The 18259-nt window shown below is 36.6% G+C and overlaps 1 protein-coding gene across 3 annotated transcripts in view; it reads right to left on the bottom strand.

The window, feature by feature from the left end:
* The window catches only part of TTC28 (tetratricopeptide repeat domain 28), a 587442-nt gene that overhangs the window by 293870 nt on the left and 275313 nt on the right, over positions 1-18259 (bottom strand). For all 3 annotated transcript variants that reach the window (XM_068563682.1, XM_068563683.1, XM_068563684.1), the window contains one exon: positions 2454-2601. In XM_068563682.1, coding sequence (XP_068419783.1) covers positions 2454-2601 — 148 coding nt within the window. The remainder of the gene's footprint in view (positions 1-2453; positions 2602-18259) is intronic.

The raw sequence follows: 18259 nt of genomic DNA, 5'->3' as shown, positions 1-18259 counted from the left end.
TATAAGATACAATGAACTGAAATTGCTGAAAGACTATCTAAAAAGGAGAAATGGAAAATAGTAAAAGGATAATTTGAGGGTCATGAAAGAGTCTCATTTTATATTAATACTTATTTGTACATTTACATAAATGATTTAAGGGAAATACATTACATATAGTGATGTAAATATATCTACAGGAAAAGTAGATTATCTGGTATCTGGTTGGTGAGCATGAATGAAACCACAAAAGTAAAGTAAAAAAGACTTAATGCAGTTAGCAATATAGGCAACAGCAACATTTTAAAAATCAAGTAAGTTCCAAAGTGGATTAATATATTTATTTGGGGACAAGAGTATATTACTATAGATTAGCCCTATCTTTAAAGAAAATCTTGAAACGTCCCCAAAAGGCCAAACCACAGGAACTCTGTGCACATCGTGGGAGCTTTGTTTGCTTACAGAAGCACTGGACGAGGGAGCTTCCCTATTGCATTTCAGAATTTCAAAACAAAAACAACTGACACAACAGATCAGACCTACATGTAAAGTGTCCTGGACTGCACAGTTATGCAACAATGGCAGAAACTGAGAACGCTGCAGGAGGCTAAAATAAACAGTGGGTAAAAAATGGGCATCAAATGATGACAGATTTTGTGAATTATAACCATATGACAAAAAGAGAGGTCATTAAGATGTTAAATGATGCACAGAACAACACTGTGCAAAGCAACAGTCTTTCTATAAAATGTTGATGAGAAAAGCCCACCTGGAATAGCTACAGTGGTAAAGGCAATAACAAAAATAAATAAGTTAAATTGCTTTAAGGAAAGAGAAGAAAATATTAAAGCGCTCCAGGCACCTGTAAGATGCAGCTTTCTCCAGGGTCGCCCTTAGGTCACTCAGTATAAGACGGGAAAGAACATGGCACAGAAAACCCGAAGGCTGACAGAAGCACTGAGCTATTTCTTGCAGTGTAGAGAAGATTTTCTTATATTTATCTAAACAAATTGCTTCAAAGGCAAAATGGTAAGTATGATTCTGCTCATCTCAACACATTCACTCCAGTATACTAAGGCAGCAGCAGAAATACCTCAGAATAAAGAAGGGATATCTTCATGAACTAAATAAAAAATGTTCCATGTAAATTACTTGCAGAGGGATATAGGGAGAGAATGAGAAAATACTAGAAAAATGGAAAGGAGAGACAGATTGATTTTTTTTGTTGTCCATTCCCCCTCCCTCCCCAAGTCATGGAGCTCCAAAGTACATCTGCTCTAAGTCAGAGTTTATTAACAGCAGGTCCCCCAGTGGGAGAAGCCATTAGGTTCCTGCAGCAAAGACTCAGCTTTGTATGGGGTTATAAAATCGCATGAAGAGAGGCTTCCTTTCCACTTTTTTTCTAGAACATGAAATCTTCGCTTTCAGGAAAGTATTTTTTTATAGTTATGAATTGCTCAGAGGCCATACGAGTATCATTTAGTTAATCAAACTTTTACTTAGCACATATTTTGAGCCAAGTACCATACTAGCCTGTATATTAAAATTATCTAATGCTGCAAACATTTTCAAAACTAAATAAATTACCTAATGATACTGCCACCAAAATTTTTAGGTTAATTCAAAAACGTACCACTTCAGAAACAAAAATAGAGTTCTGCTTGACGTACCTAATTAGTGTGGAACGTCATTAGCTGTCTACTATTTGCCATCAACCTGCCTTAGTGTCTCCATCACTCTGCAAAGATGACAACTGGTGTACACTTTCAACCCAATCTTCCCAAGAACTCCTTCCTCAAAAATCAATGTTTCTCAAAGGGAAGCCAATCTGATTTGACCCTTAGAACTCCTCCAACCTCCACAGTACTATTTTCAATCTACTGTTGTCCCAGAATACCAATTGGTATAATTCAGAAGTAGTATAGGAGAAAACCATGTATCTACCATGTTTCTCTCTCTTTCAAGTCAACATAATCTTTTAATGCTCCTCTGAAAAATGTTAGACATAGCCTACAGTTAGATCCATATTTCCTCTCATGAAATGTTTAATGTCTTCTCTTATCTGTTTATTTCTAGATGGCATATTGGTCCAACTGAGCAGATCAACTTACTAGTAGAGGTGTTTTGGTTTAGAGGTACAAAATCTTAGAACTACAAAAAACATAGGGATTCCTTATGTAACCCTAAAATCCAGAGAAGTTGATTCATTTACCCAGTTATACAGTTAGTTAACAAAAAATTCAAAAATATAATCTAGGTCCACAAACTTCCAGGCCAGTGGCCTTACCACCATCCCATTGTGCCTCATTAATGTCACCTATTGACAGTGATTCCTGGTCTTCCTTGGTCTAAAATATCCAATCTTAGCTAATTTCATAACCTATCCATTCTCAATGCCTGAGTCTAAAGTCTTCAAAGGCTAGAAATGTTCTAATGTAAATTAGTGTTGGACCAAATACTTTCATCATATTTACCTCTCATGGGAGATTTCATGGCTGCTTCTACCATCCCCACCAGAAGCTGGAGACTCTTGGGGTCCTGAGCCAGCCCAGATGCAAAGGCTGCCAGGGCATCGGCATGACGTCCAAGGTACTGGAGGGCAACACCCTGTCGGAAGTATGCCTGGAAATAAAGAAAAGATAATGCATGTTTTACTTATACACAATGCTCCACCAAGGCTGATGAGGATTCTTGATTAGAACAACAGGTCGGCAGAACTAAAATTGAGGTGGTCCTGGTTCAAAAACCTAGCAAAGTGTTTATAATCAAATCTGATTTCTCTGAACATCATAACATGTAAGCATACTTCTTTCAGGCAAATTACATTTAAAACTTTCATTATTTTCCCTTCTAGAACACATTGATTTTATCACATTCTTTGGTATTTATTCACATAGTACTTTTACTTTTTTCTGATGATTTTTAAAATCTTTTATCCCAACTTTAATAGCATAAGCTCCTCAAGGACAGGGGTTGGAGATTTCTTTACATCTCACCAAAGTGTCTGGTATAGCGCAAGACAAATGAGAGATATTCAAATTCCACTTATTTTATACTTCTCCTCATTAATTAAAGAGATAAATCAATATGTGATTAGTATTAAGATAACTGTAATAATGAGTAACACAACATGGTTACATGTAATGTGGTGTTTCAGACATAATATTTTAAAACTATTATTAAAAATACGTGGGCTTCCCTGGTGGCACAGTGGTTGAGAGTCTGCCTGCCAATGCAGGGGACACGGGTTCGAGCCCTGATCTGGGAAGATCCCACATGCTGCAGAGCAACTAGGCCCGTGAGCCACAACTACTGAGCCTGCACGTCTGGAGCCTGTGCTCCGCAACAAGAGAGGCCGCGACAGTGAGAGGCCTGCGCACCGCGATGAAGAGTGGCCCCCGCTCGCCGCAACTAGAGAAAGCCCTTGCACAGCAACGAAGACCCAACACAGCCAAAAAAAAATAAAATAAATAAATTTTTAAAATACGTGTGCTTTGCTTAGAAACAGAATAAGATTGCTGTCCTTTGTATTGTTTAATTGGATTGGTTTAAAAAACTAGTATTATCAACTGTGAATATAAGGAAACAACCCTCCTTCCAGCTAACTGCAGACAGGGCCGGAAAATTAATAAAATATTTAAACTTCAGAATGATCTTAAGAATGTGTAGTCTGTTTTTGAACACAGAGTAAAAACAAGTAAATGATCAATATGTTACCAGTATTTAACCAGCAAAGGACCTTGTACCTGATTAAATAACACATAAAACTGACATATTAATGCATTCATTGCTTGTATGACATCTGCTTCTAAAATACTTGGCCCCCTATTTAGCTTAAATACTTTTACGATACTCTATGTTTGTAACACAAACGTAACTTTTTCAGTCCAGTATACTTTGTAATTGTAACAAATTGTATTCATGGAATATAAATGAAGTTTCAAACAACTACTCAATAAAGTTAATACATAATTTTATAATTTTATATTATGCACACATACAGAGTGAAAGAGAGCACCTTTCATGTTTATAAAACATATTTACTTATTTCATTTTTATAACTACACTTTGAGGTAATGTAAGATAGGCAATACTATTCAGTGTTTCTATTAAGAAACAATCCATAAACAGAATGAATACTCAAATTATTATGGGCTATTCAGACTTCTATTAGTTTAAACTACTAGCAGCTGTTAAAACTCAGACTCCAGTAAGACAATAACCTGTAAATGCACTTTCATTACTAATTCATAAGATCACTTCCTTTCACTGGACTCAGCCACTTTTTAATCTTTAATGTCTTTATACACATTTTTCACCACCCTTTTCATTTCACATTTTAGGTGATTTCTATAATCCAAGAGGCAATATGTACCACATTCCAACTAAAATTAACTATAGTTTACATAATTCTATAAATTCTATATTAAAGCTAAACTTAAAAAATGTATTTATATATATGTGTGTGTGTATATATATATATATACACACTAAATATCTGTAAACTCTATTATTTATGGAGAGAGACAAAATGTGTCTGTAGTAATGATTTCAGGTACATATTTTAAGAACCACAAAAATCTACTGTGGTAATCATTTCACAGTATATGTAAGTCAAATCATTATGCTGTACACCTGAAACTAATACAGTGCTGTAAAGTCAATTAAATCTCAATAAAACTGGAGGAAAAACACAAAAATTTAAATTAGTCTCAATGAATTTTGATAATTTCTTGCATGTTTAAAGCAAAGCATTATCGTTCATTACCTCACTGAGAGAATAACTGATTTTTCCATCTGCCAAATGAAATCACCCAAAAGTATGACATCCACTCCCCATGTATCCACTCCCTAGTAGGTAGGCAAAGTTCAGCATTAATGGCAAGTTATGGTGTCAAATACACAAAGGAGTTAAAGAAGGGCATGCATGTTTTGTTTTCTTAGGACACTCATAAATTAGATGAAGAAAGGTATCATGCTGCCCATAGTCTCAGCTTCCTTTCTTCAGAAGATTTTGAAAAGAGATATACGTGAGAAGGTTCCAAGGTCTCCCTTGATCCTCCCTTATGTCCTTCCAGAATCCCCAGCACAACTTTATAAGATTTTCTCAGTTAAAAGCTTAGAGTTGCATTCTTGACAAGATAGCATAATGAGTCAAGCTCTGACATATCCCTGCACCTAATTTACAAAGTGGGGCTCTCCCAACTTACTCCCATGCAATATTAATTGCATGTATGAATAGCTGTTGAATAAAAATTAGTTATCTATACTTCTGTGAGAGATATGCCACTATGGAGTTCAAGTTGATGATGATAAAACCTAGATTATGGGTTACTGTGATAGAATAAAAAGAATTCAGCACAGTGCCTGACATAGAGTAAATACTTAATAAAGTGAGCTATTTTGATTATTAGTTAATGAGAAAATAATCATAACAAGAAAACATAATTATACACTAAGAGAATATAAGGAGAGTCCAATAAATATTGAAAATATTTCATTATTCAATATAATATTATCCAATTCCTATCACTGCTTTATTCACTCCTCCCCCTTGCCCCATATAAGACTGCTGGCAACTGGGAAATTCACAGCTGTAAGGCTCCCAGACAAAATCTGAACCACCTGACTAAAAGAAATTGGTACTAACAGGTCTTGGGAGATGTAGCAGCCACCCAGAGGATTCTCCGCCAGCCTCTTCCAAAGCAAAGTTCAAGAAGTGCTGAGTTTCACAGCTGTTTACTATAACTTCAAGAAGATTGATGTGACCTAATTTTTCTCTTACTATCACAGGTTTCATAGGAAGCAGCATCACCTGAGAAAGGGGCAAATTTGGGTCACTTAGGACTGAGGAGAGGCAGTATATGTGCAGCACACCAAGGAAAAGTGGGGCCTATGAAGAAACGTTGAACACTTGGTGCCCAGCCAAGATAACATACCCCCTGCCTCAGCACTCCCCATGCATATACCCACATTCTGGTCACTGGTTATGTAGCAGATGGAGAAGGGAAGGCAATATGGACCGACTATTGAGAGCACCTAAACCCTGAGAACAATGGTTTTAACCTGAAGCTTTAGCCACGAAGAAAGACTTAGGGTTAAGACTCTGCGCTTCCAATGCAAGGGGCACGGGTTCGATCCCTGGTTGGGGAACTAAGATTCCACATACCACGCAACTAAGATGCCACATGCCATGCAGGGCAGCCAAAGGAAAAAAAAAAAAAAAGACTTATAGGGAGCTAGTTAATACACTGGACTAAAGGGGGAATGCCTAGATTTTAAAGTGTTGCAGAGTCATTCATATATTTTTTTGTTGTTCACCACAAAGAACTTTCAGTGTTTATTCCACACATGCTACTTAATCTCACAAAAAACAGAAATACAAGTAGGTTACAAGTATAAGTTTTCATTCCTTCCATCCTGCCTTCAATTAACATTCTCTAAAAATCTACAGCACCAGTCACTGTGATGTGTACCACAGGGCTTGTACCCTCAAGTGCTCACAGTCTAGAGGGGAAGAATATAAAAAGCTATAAATGTCTTGACTGCTACCTACAGTAACTGTTTACTAATAGTTAGGGTTTGTAACATTTTAGCAGAAATAAAAATGTAACTAATCACCAAAGTATTTATGCCCTTTTGTTAAAATTGTTAGTATTTGGTCTTTAATAAGTGGACATTCTTCTCATCTCAGAGAGTTTGCTATAGACTAAATGTTTGTGTCCCTACAAAATTAATATGTTGAAACCTAATCCCCAGTGTGATGGTATTTGGAGATAGGGCTTTTGGGAGGTGATTAGGTAATGAGAGTGGAGCCCTCACGAGTGGGATTAGCGCCCTTATAAAAGTGACTCCAGAGAGCTCCCTCTTCCCTTCTACCACATGAGAACAGGCACAGCAAGAAGACAGCCATCTATTCACCAGGAAGTGGGCCCTCACCAGACACCAAATCTGCCATCACCTTGATCTTGGACTTCCCAGCCTCCAGAACTGTGAAAAATAAATGTTATTTAAGCCACCCAGTCTACGGTATTTTGCTATTGCAGTCCAAACAGACTACGACACGGTTAAAGTAAAAACACTCAAAGACTAAGCATGGGAAACAGTAAGCCATTCACCCTTTAAGTACCCCTGGAAGCAATGAAGGACCTTTAAGTCTTTTCTTTCAACATTTTATTACTGGGTTCACAATTCTAAGTCATCACTGAACCCAATAATAACCTAAACTTCCTACTCTCCCATGGCTCAAATGAGTAATGAGGTAAATACCTATGCTCATAGGTACACATGTATATTTATAACATAAAATATAGAACAAATGTATATAATATGTAATGATATATAAAATTAAGGACTTCCTTGGTGGCACAGAGGTTAAGAATCCGCCTGTCAATGCAGGGGACACGTGTTCCAGCCCTGGTCCAGGAAGATCCCACATGCCATGGAGCAACTAAGCCTGTGCGCCACAACTACTGAGGCTGTGCTCTAGAGCCCGCGAGCCACAACTACTGAGCCTGCGTGCCACAACTACTGAAGCCTGCGTGCCTAGAGCCCGTGCTCCGCAACAAGAGAAGCCACCGCAATGAGAAGCCTGCGCACCGCAACGAAGAGTAACCCCCGCTCACCACAACTAGAGAAAGCTCATGCGCAGCAACAAAGACCCAAAGCAGCCAAAAATAAATTAATTTTTTAAAAAACTAAGTGTTTACTTATATGTACAATACAATCTATTACTTAGTTCAAGTGCTCCCAAATATTCTGCCTTTGATTTAATCTGTACTTTGTTATACTTTAATGTTCCTAACCTGTCTTTCACTGTTTGAATTTGAACTTTTTTACATCTTCTGAAGAATAAATATCTCTAACTATAACCTGCTAGCCAATCCAATCATACCACCTGCTACCACATCATCACCATCTTTGTCAACAATGTTTGTAAATTACCTAACTATTTTACTGACTTTTCCCTTATTATTTTATTTAAAAATGAGTAGAGATTGGGAAAATAGAAATGTTGATTCTAGTTTTTAAAAAGCAGCAGCATTAATCTATAATTTAACCACAACTGGGTCAAAAATGAAAATGATTACAAGGTGCCAAAAGCAGAAAAGCTTTAACATCACTGGATGAACACAGAACAGCTAACTATGCTCATTTTTGATGGAAAAGATAAAATTAGAGGATATATATATTAAAAAATGATTCTTAAAAGGAAAGATATGATTTGAGATTTTATTTTTCAGTTCTCTAGGAATTAACACTCCCCACTCACTGAACATGTCAATCTCTTGTTTAAGATTTGTGTATTTGATATTCCACATATTTGACTTTCATATACTTTTTCAGGAATGCATTATACAGGAAAATAAGACTGCTTGTATTACTTAAAACATATCCATCGTACAAGTAAAATGTACATAAACACATATTACCCACTATAAAATTTATAACATATTACAAATTATACATTATGTCACATTAAAATATGACATATAAAAATGAAGGGACAGAACCCATGTCCTAAGTTTCCACTGTCTCGCATGAAATAGGCACCTATATGGATACATAAGCACAAATTATTTTTGTAATATATTTTGTTATGTATGTTCATTTAGAACAAGGGAGAAATTAATAGAACTTTCTACAATGATGGAACTGTTCTTTGTACTGTCTAATAACATTAGCCTCTGGCCAGCCACATGTGGCCATTGAGCACTTGAAATATGGCTAGTGTGACCAAGAAACTAAATTTTAAATTCCCTTTCATTTTAATTAATTAAATTTAAATAGCCACAACTGGCTAGTAGCTACTGTATTGGACAGTGCAGCTCTAGAGTTTGGTCTTCCTTTAACAACAAACTTCCAAACACAAAGTGAAAGGGTATATACTAAACAAATAAAAATAATTACTACAAAAGCTTTGAACTGAAGCTATGTGACTTACTCCCAGGGCAGCTGTTGCAGAAGAGAAAGGACTCATAAGGCTGACATTAGAATCCTATCCCAGTTGCTTTTTAGCTGTGTGCCTTTAGCCAAGGCACTTAACTTCACCCAAATTCATGTGCCATTTCCACTTACAGAGAGGATGATAAGGATGACCTCAAAGGGTTGTAACAATGATTGCTACCTGATACCACGTATGATATATGAAGAGTGGGTACATTTTAAAAAATTGAAGTGAATTTCTCACTATTCACTCTCAGTTTGGCATTTGCTATTTAATCAGGTGGCTGATCTGCTTTACCAGCTTGCAGAACAGAAATTACTTTTGGTAAGGTGGGTGAGGGGCTGACAAAAATTAGGCATAAAACAAAAATTAATGATCTTAATGATAACCTTCAGTCATTAAGGAAATAGTTAACTTATGTTTGGCAACTTCCGTTTCAAAAGCCTATAAAGTAGGTAATACGTTTAAGGGAAATTTTAAATCAAAATTGCTTTTTAAAATGTTTACACTTTTGGGGGCTTCCCTGGCAGTCCAGTGGTTAAGACTTCACCTTCCAATGCAGGGGCTGCGGGTTCGATCCCTGGTCGGGGAGCTAAGATCCCACATGCCTCAGGGCCAACAAAACCAAAACATAAAACAGAAGCAATATTGTAACAAATACAATAAAGACTTTAAAAAATGGTCCACATCAAAAAAATCTTTAAAAAAAAATGTTTACACTTTTGGCAGTTGATTGGGTAGGCTTCAATTATCTAGTAAATTTGTTATTTGGGAAAAACATCATATGCAGGTTAAATAAAGTCCTTTGGCCTAGGTGGAAAAGAAGAAAGAGGTGGCAAAAATAGATGACCAAAAATCTATCTGTAGAAACATGAAAAAGTCCTTCCTCTCAGAGACTTTACCCTGATCACCGATTATTAGAATTACTACAAGGTGTTCTGAGGCCCAAGCCTGACACCTATTTTAGAATTAACAAGAGCCCAGTCTTACCATATCAGTCTTGCCACTATAAATTATCATAACTTTTAGTGCACAGATGTTTTATTTTCCAAAACCCTTTCTAGCTATCATTTGTTGAACCTCTACTCTGTTAGCTGTTTTCCGTAGTTTATCACTAACTGTTTTCCATAGTTTATCACTAACGCTCACAATATTCTGCAAGAAGCTCTTATGACAACTATTACACAAAAGAGGTGGTTATGAAACTTGCCCCTGCTGCCAAAAACTCTTTCCACTATCCCACACTACCTCTTTGATAAAAGAATTAATGGTGTGCAATTAACCTCTAAATCAAGCTTTTTGTTTGGGAATTCTTATACTTGCAAAATTCAACCTATGGAGGCAGAAATGAAGGAAAATCAGAAATGACACAGAAAATTTATGAACATGAATATTTAATCTCTATTCCATTAGCAACCGTTGATTGTAGAACAATTTTTAATGAATTGAATGGAAGGAAAATTCATTTCATTAACCTTTCATATAAATGTATTATTATTGAACTAAACAGACCACTGTACTTGCAACTCAGTTCGATGTTAATTAGATTACAAGCATGAGGCTTTAAATCAAAGAGAAACAAAAGGAGCCATCAGCAAGCTTCTCAGCCAACACTTGTTTGTTTGCTGGCTAAAATGGATTTTTACCTGCAATACAATTTGCTATGTTTCTTTTATTTTCTGACATTTTCAAGTGGATTTTCTTTTGCTTCTATTTGCTGATACTTTATATTAAAAATAAAAATAAATAAAACCTTGAGAATCAGCAAAGAACACATTCTTCATGTAGCAATGTTTTACCTGCTCAGCTGGGAGTAATCATTCCTATCTCTCCAGAAAACTATGCTTCTATTTTTTACTAGTCTGTCTTATTGTATGCTGAAAGTACATGCAAGAGATTGAAGGCTATTTTAGAAAACACCATTATTTAGTTTGCAACCCAGAGTCAGAGGCCCAAATGGCCTAAACGTAATGTTCTAACCAAATTTGCAGCTGCAAATTGTTTTTCTCTTCAACATGGCTTTTGGTACATTGAATATCAATTTCTAAAAGAAATCTGCTCTCAATCATAATTGTTTCATATCATATCAACTTTTTTCCCCAAAATTAGTTTTAAACTAATTATATCAAAAGTGTTAAAGTAACAAGTTTATGGGAAAATCATATTTTGAAAAGAAACCAGAAATCTGATAAGCAGTTAAAGATGAAATGACAACCAGGAGTTAAATAACTAAGTAGGTGTCAATTTCTAGCACTGGAGGAATTCCCAGTGTTAAAGTTTATGTCAAATTATAAGATGTGTCTACCATCATCTGGAGTTTCCCTTTTAAGCTTTAAAAGTAAACAACGAAAGAAGTTTGAAGTCCCCTAGAGTAATGGTTCTGAACTGCCCATATCTTGTGCCTTCACTCCACGGGTGTGGCACAGGAGGAGTGTAAAGTCATGCCAAGAAGAAAACCAGGGAATTTTCTGAACAATCGTCAAGAAATCATCTGGCTTCAGCATGAGTTCTGTGCCCATGCCCTACCAACCCTCCCTCTACCCCAGAACACAGAGCATGTGTGCCTTCACACATATAGACTGATCCTGCGGAAAGTGCTAAAACCAGAAGCAAAATGGAAAAAAAAATAATGGTAGGCAGAGAGAATTACGAAAAACACTGACGCCAACAATGTGGGAATTAAAGGATTCACTAACTATTGAAAAAAACACTTGGTATCTCACCTACCATAATGTAACTCAACCCTAACCATGCTAGATTAATCAGAATCCACTTCCACCAGAAAGCAGTCTATTAAAAATTATTGCCATAAGTGCTGTATATTAGGATACAGCAGTTCTACATAAGGCTTCCCTGAGCAGATGAAATACCACCATTAGTGGCTCACTCCCTGATCTTTCTGATCTGATAGCTGATAGTTGATAACTCTTGCTTTTCTCATCAAATTATAATTCAAATGGGAGTCCACAGCATTATACCATGGAGAAGGTCAAAGTCATACAATAACATAACATATCTCCTGAAACGTCAAATCTATTTGAAGTTTCTGGGAGAGAATCTTTTTAATTAATAAACTTTGTTTTTAGAGCAGTTCTAGATTCACCACAAAACTGAGTGAAAAGTACAGAGAACTCCCATATAACCACTGTTCTGACACATGCATAACTTCCTGCACCACAGTGGTACTTTCTTATAATCAATGGAGAATTATTTTTACATGAAAACTATAGAAGAAAATAAAAGAGTTCACACAATTTTTAAAAACATAAATAAATACCCATCTCCATTCCATCTATAGCCCCAATCCTTGGAATAGTACCTCTCTTCTGACTTTTTAGGTATTTGGGAAAGCAAAGTTTCAGAAGCGCTGCCTAAACCACTGATAGCCTTTACCTTTGTCAATTGCTAGCTCACACAAAGAGTCTCCAGAAAAGAATATGTATTGGGGAGAGGGACATGACAGGGTGACATGAGCAAGTGGTAAAAGCAGGGCTGAAAGGCAAGAATATATGCCCAAAAAAACTTACACAAATATTTCACACATGCTTTTCTAAACAATAAACTTCACAGTCTTCCTCTTTCCCCTTCCTATATTAGGTAATCTTTCTACACTGGCACATGTGTTAAGGTGCCACACATCAAAATGAAAAACAATAAAAAGGAGAATGTCTGCCCCTCAATACCTACCAGCACAAAAACATAACAATACACTTTATATCTTTTCAAAAGAGAAGGGGTTCCATTTCTAGGCAAGATAGAGTAAGCATCCAATCTCTCCCACTGAATACAACCACATCCTGGAAAGACTTCATGGAAGAGCTCTCTGTAAATGGTAGCAGATGAATTGAGGAAGGAGAGCAGAATTCAAAGCAGTACCAAATCAGCAGTGGGTTTTCTGTTGGTCTGTTTATTCTTCCCATCTGGTATCACCCATCTTGGATTCAAAAGCAGCTCAAAATGAGGAAGTACTCATTGGTGCAAACAGAAAGCTCTCCAAGTAAAGTCCTCTTCTTCTGGTCAGAGAAGCAAAAAAGAGAACTCCCAAGGGTCAGAAAGAGTGGAGAAATCACATTTTTAAAATCCTCTTTCCATTCTTCCCCAGTCCACACCCCAGGCAAACCAACAGTGCCAAGGACAGTAACAGCAGTAGCTGCTGGGCAGGCATATAAAATTCTGAGGAAGAGGACCCTCATCACAGGAGCTGTGGTCCCCAGAGTTCAGGATGAGTCCTAATGCTTTTTTTTTCCTCTCTCTCTGCCCTCTCACTACTTGATGCCTCATAAAGGCATGATTATAGGACATGCATGGCAGAGCAGGGAAACTAAAGCCCTAGTTTTGGCTAGAGGATGGGAAGGGAGCAGGGCAGCCAGAGAGCTGGAAAGTGTTGGGGAATTTTTGAAAAGACATAGGAGGGAGCTTATGAGAGATCCCATGAAGAGGTGTTTGGATCTGACCTTAAATAGCATACCAAGGCTTTGAGAACTAAACTACAGAACAGACTACCACCTGGTTCTCAAACTGGCCATTGGGTGGTGCATACAAAAGAAAGGTCCCAGTAGAACTATAAAAACTCTGAAAACTTAACGGACTTTGGAACCAAAGTCCACAAAACATGGGCTAAGACTTATAGCCTGAACCTAACCAGGTAAATTGTCTATTAAAACAAACTATATTCTTCTTAAAATGTAAACAAGATGCAATGAATAATACCAAAGCATTCAGGATATAAGCAAAATTACTTGGCCTATGAAGAACCAAAAAAATCTCTACTCACAAGGAAATAAGGCAATAAACAGATGCCAACTCTGAAATGATGCAGAAATTAAAATAATCAGGCAACTATTATATCCATGCTGCAAGAAGGGCAAATAGTCTTGTGAAAAATGGAAAGACAGACATTGCCAGCAAAGAAATAAAAGATATAAAGAAAAACCAAATAAAAATTTTTAAACATAAAAATACAGTAACTAAAGTGAAATATTTAGGAATGCGCTCAATAGCAGAACTTTGATTACAGAGAAAAGAATCAGTGAATTTAAAGATAGACCAAAAGAAATTACCCAATCTGAACAACAGAGAGAAAAATAATTGAAAACCAAAAATATTCAGAGCCTCAGGAATATGTTGGGCAATAACAAAAGCTTTACTATTCATGTCATTGGTATCCCAGTAGGAGACGATAAGAAATGTGGAGCAGGAAAAAAAAAAACTTGAAGAAATGATTTAAAATTTCCCACAATATGTGAGACACAAACCTTCAGATTCAAAGTCGGCAAACCCCAAATAGGATTAACCCAAAGAAATCCATGCCTAGAAGCATCATAATCAAAATACTGAAAACTAAAAGCAAAGAAAAACATCTTGAAAGCAGTCCGAGAAAAATGCCATATTATTTGCAGGGAAATAACATTTCAAATGACTGCAGACTTCTCATCAGAAACCATGGAGGCCAGAAAGCAGCAGAAAGACATTTTTTAAAGGGCTGAAAGAAAAGAAATGTAAACCTGGAATTCTATAATACTTCAGGAAAACATCCTCCAAGAATGATGCTGAAATACAAAGAACTATGAAAACTTAAGAGTTAAAAAACAAAGGGGCTTCCCTGGTGGCACAGTGGTTAAGAATCTGCCTGCCAATGCAGGGGACACAGGTTCAATCTCTGGTCCACGAAGATTGCACATGCCGCGGAGCAACTAAGCCCGTGCACCACAACTACCGAGCCTGCGCTCTAGAGCCCAGGCTGAGCCCGCATGCCACAAACACTGAAGCCCGTGTGCCTAGAGCCAATGCTCTGCAACAAGACAAGCCACCGCAATGAGAAGCCTGTGCACAGTAACGAAGATCCAATGCAGCCAAAAATAAATAAAACAAATAAATTTTAAAAATAAAAAACAAAGAACCCAATAAAAATGGGCAACAGATTTGAACAGACACTTCAGCAGAGAGGATATTCAGATGGCAAATAAGCACAAGAAAAAGATGTTCAACATCATTAGCCATCAGCCAACATTAGTCAAGAAAATGCAAAGTAAACCACTATATACCTATTTGAACAGCAGACAAACAAAACAAAGACAATACCAAGTGCTGGTGAAGATACAGAGCAACTAGAATTCTCATACACCGTTGGTATAATGCAAATGTCTGGAAAATAGTTTTTCGGTTTCTTATAAAGTAAAATACAGATTTACTATATAATCCAGCAATCCTACTTCTAGGTGTTTATCCTAGAGAAATAACAGACGTTCACACAAAACCTGTACATGAATGTTTACCACTGCTCTATTCATAATTTCCCCAAACTGGGAACAATCCAAATATCCTTCAAACGGATGAACAGATAACTCTTTTATTTTTCAGGTCTGATTTTTATTACTAGCATTTCACCCATTTGCCAACTACTCCAGACAGGGTCAAAGTACAACCCAAATAAAGTCAAGGGATAAATCTATTAAGATCAATTCAGGGTTGTGAGTCATGTGGATGATTTAAAAATTTTAAAGGTGTTTTTAAAAGTAAAATGATGCTTTGGGCATCTCAATGAGAAGCATGCACAAACACACACAGACAATACACACTGCAAACCCTATAATGAAACAAAAAGAATACTTAAAAATGAAATGCACTTTGTATAAAACAAACAACAAAACTACCATGGAAGTAGAGTTATTTATACAAACATTATAGTTACATAAATTATTATTTAAAGTAAAGCCAAAAATATGAAGTTATGAGATTAAATATAAAAAATGGATAGTAATATGTACAGTTAATCTCATTATTCACAGATTCTATATTTGTGAATTCAACTACTTACTAAAATTTATTTGTAACCCTAAAATCAATACTCCTGGTGCTTTCATGTTCATTCAAGGACAAGTGCAGAGCAGAAAAAATTTGAGTCACCCAATCCACATGTTCCTAAAACAAGCTGACACTTTGTCTTCTTACTTCAGCTGTCATAAGTAAACAAGTATTCTTTTCACTGGTGTTTTCAGTTTTAAATGGTCCCCAAGTGTAGTGCTAGAGTGTTCCTAAGTACAAACCTGTTATGTTCCTTAGAGAGAAAATATATGTGTTAGATAAGCTTTGTTCAGGAATGATTTACAGTGCTGCTGGCCATGAGTTCAATGTTAATGAATCAACAATATATATTAACTCAGGTATATTTAAACAGAAGCACACATAAAACAAAGTTATGTGTTGATCAGTTGACAAAAATGTTGTGACCAGAGACTTGCAGGAACCTAACCCTGTATTTCCCGTAGGAGCAATGGTTCAATATTTGCTAACTCAGTATTTGCTCAACTTATAGAACATAACCACCTTGAATAACCAGAACTGATTGTTAATTTTAATTCGAGGAAAAGAAAACCATTTTCCCCTTGGCTGTGACACCCAGTGAAGTGGCAAATGTGCAAGAGCTCTACTGTTCTTTGCTCTCTCCTGGAGCTCTAGGGCAGGAAGCAGAGAAAGAATGGATACCTACACCTATAAGTAGAGGTACAATACTAACAATAACCATAATAGCTACTATTCATTAAGTGCCTCCTAATTTACCAACACTCTTCCAGGTGCTTTACATTCATTCACTCATTCTTTAAACAAATATTTGCATGATTAGCTCCATGCCAGGCCCTGTGCCAATGAAACACAATGGAGAGAAGAGAGACACTGTCTCTGCACTTCTAAAGCTCATATCTAGTGCAAGAGTAAACAAATACACAGTGAAAAAATAAAATAAGTTGTGAAAGTACAATAAAGAAACAAAACATGTAGAGTAATAAAGAATAACTGGTGGGGGAGACATACGTTATTTTAAAACATACCCAGAAAAGGTACCATTTAAGCTGAGAGTTAAGGATGGTAAGAAGCCAACCAAGGAAAGAGCACTGCAGGAAGGGGTGCAAAGGCCTGAGACTAGAAAGAGTGTAGTATGCTCATGGAATTCAAAGAACCCCACCTGAGTGGGAAAGAATGGCATGAGGTGAGTCATTTAGTTCCCATAATGACTTTGGAAAGTAGGCATTATCAACCTATTTTTAAAATGAAGAACTTGAAGAGTTCAGAGAAGTACAGAAACTTGCTCAAGCTGCACAGCTCGTGGGCAAAAATTCAATCAGGATGGATTGATGCCAAAATCCATGCTCTTTCACTTACATCATGCTGCCTCCCACTTTCTTCCTGCTATCCTATGACTCACCCCCAAAGATTCTCCTGTCTCACTAAGGTAGATATATTTATATACCTTAAAGAAAAATAACTAAGTCACGGAAATGTAATAAATAGGACTTGATGTCAACAAGTGCAGTTGATATATGCTCTTTGTCTGTGTACATCCTGGGACCTTATGCACTTCTAAATAGTCACATCCTACTGCGGACACATGTTCAGTAATTACGTTATTATCCTCATTACATCTCTGTAACCCCTTGATGCCAGTGCTTTCTCTCAATCATGAGCTAATCTAGCTTTCCCCTATGAGACATGAAAAGAAAATGGCTTTTATTTTTATAGACAGAAAAACTAAGGTAAAGAAAGGTTAAAGTTCACAATGTCTTCCTCTTAGCACATCACAGTTACCCTAAACTGGCAGTTCTGTTTTGAACATAGTATTTACAGAGATTTAATCCTGAAAGGGTCTATGCCAGGGATTCAGGTTTCCCATTTTCCTTCTTTGTTTTTGTTTTCTTAGGTAGTTATTTATGTGACTGTCCTCCTAACGAAATGGACCAATCTGGGCATAAACCATTTTCTCATTTTCTCTGCTTATAGAAAGGAATGGTTTATTTCAGCACTGCAGATAACATCTTGAGGTCTCAGGAGGATGACAAATTGAAACAGTCTCTTTCTTGCCTAACATTTCTTACCCAAGAGTCAAGTGATGATGTTAAGGAACAAATTTCTCTTCTCCTGACAATTTGTACTTATTTTCTTAATAGCCCTGCTAAGATTCAATGAATTTCAGTTTGCTTAGAGCCTACTTAGTGCCTGCCAACAAGCACAGGATGCTTTCATTCATCTGTGTAACAGTCCTATTGGTGAGGCATTCCTATAAAATTATGGCAGCAATCCCAAAACAGAAACAGCAGAAATAGGGTAAATGAATTATCTTTCAAAAGAGCCATCAGAATAGCACAGCAGTTCTTACATAACTGGAAAACTTAATAAATTATTTTGATTGAGAAATATTCAGAAATTTTATTGAGGTGTAATATCAATGTGCAAAAAATTACCTGTTCAGTGGTATTATCTGTATTTTCCAAAATCATGTGAAAACAAGCACAACAACTGAATACAACTGCATAACTCTACTAATAAATCTATGTCTTG

Source organism: Eschrichtius robustus, chromosome 14 (assembly GCF_028021215.1).
Source record: "Eschrichtius robustus isolate mEscRob2 chromosome 14, mEscRob2.pri, whole genome shotgun sequence".
NCBI classification, from domain to species: Eukaryota; Metazoa; Chordata; class Mammalia; order Artiodactyla; family Eschrichtiidae; genus Eschrichtius; species Eschrichtius robustus.
This window is presented reverse-complemented; position numbering and strand designations above follow the sequence as displayed.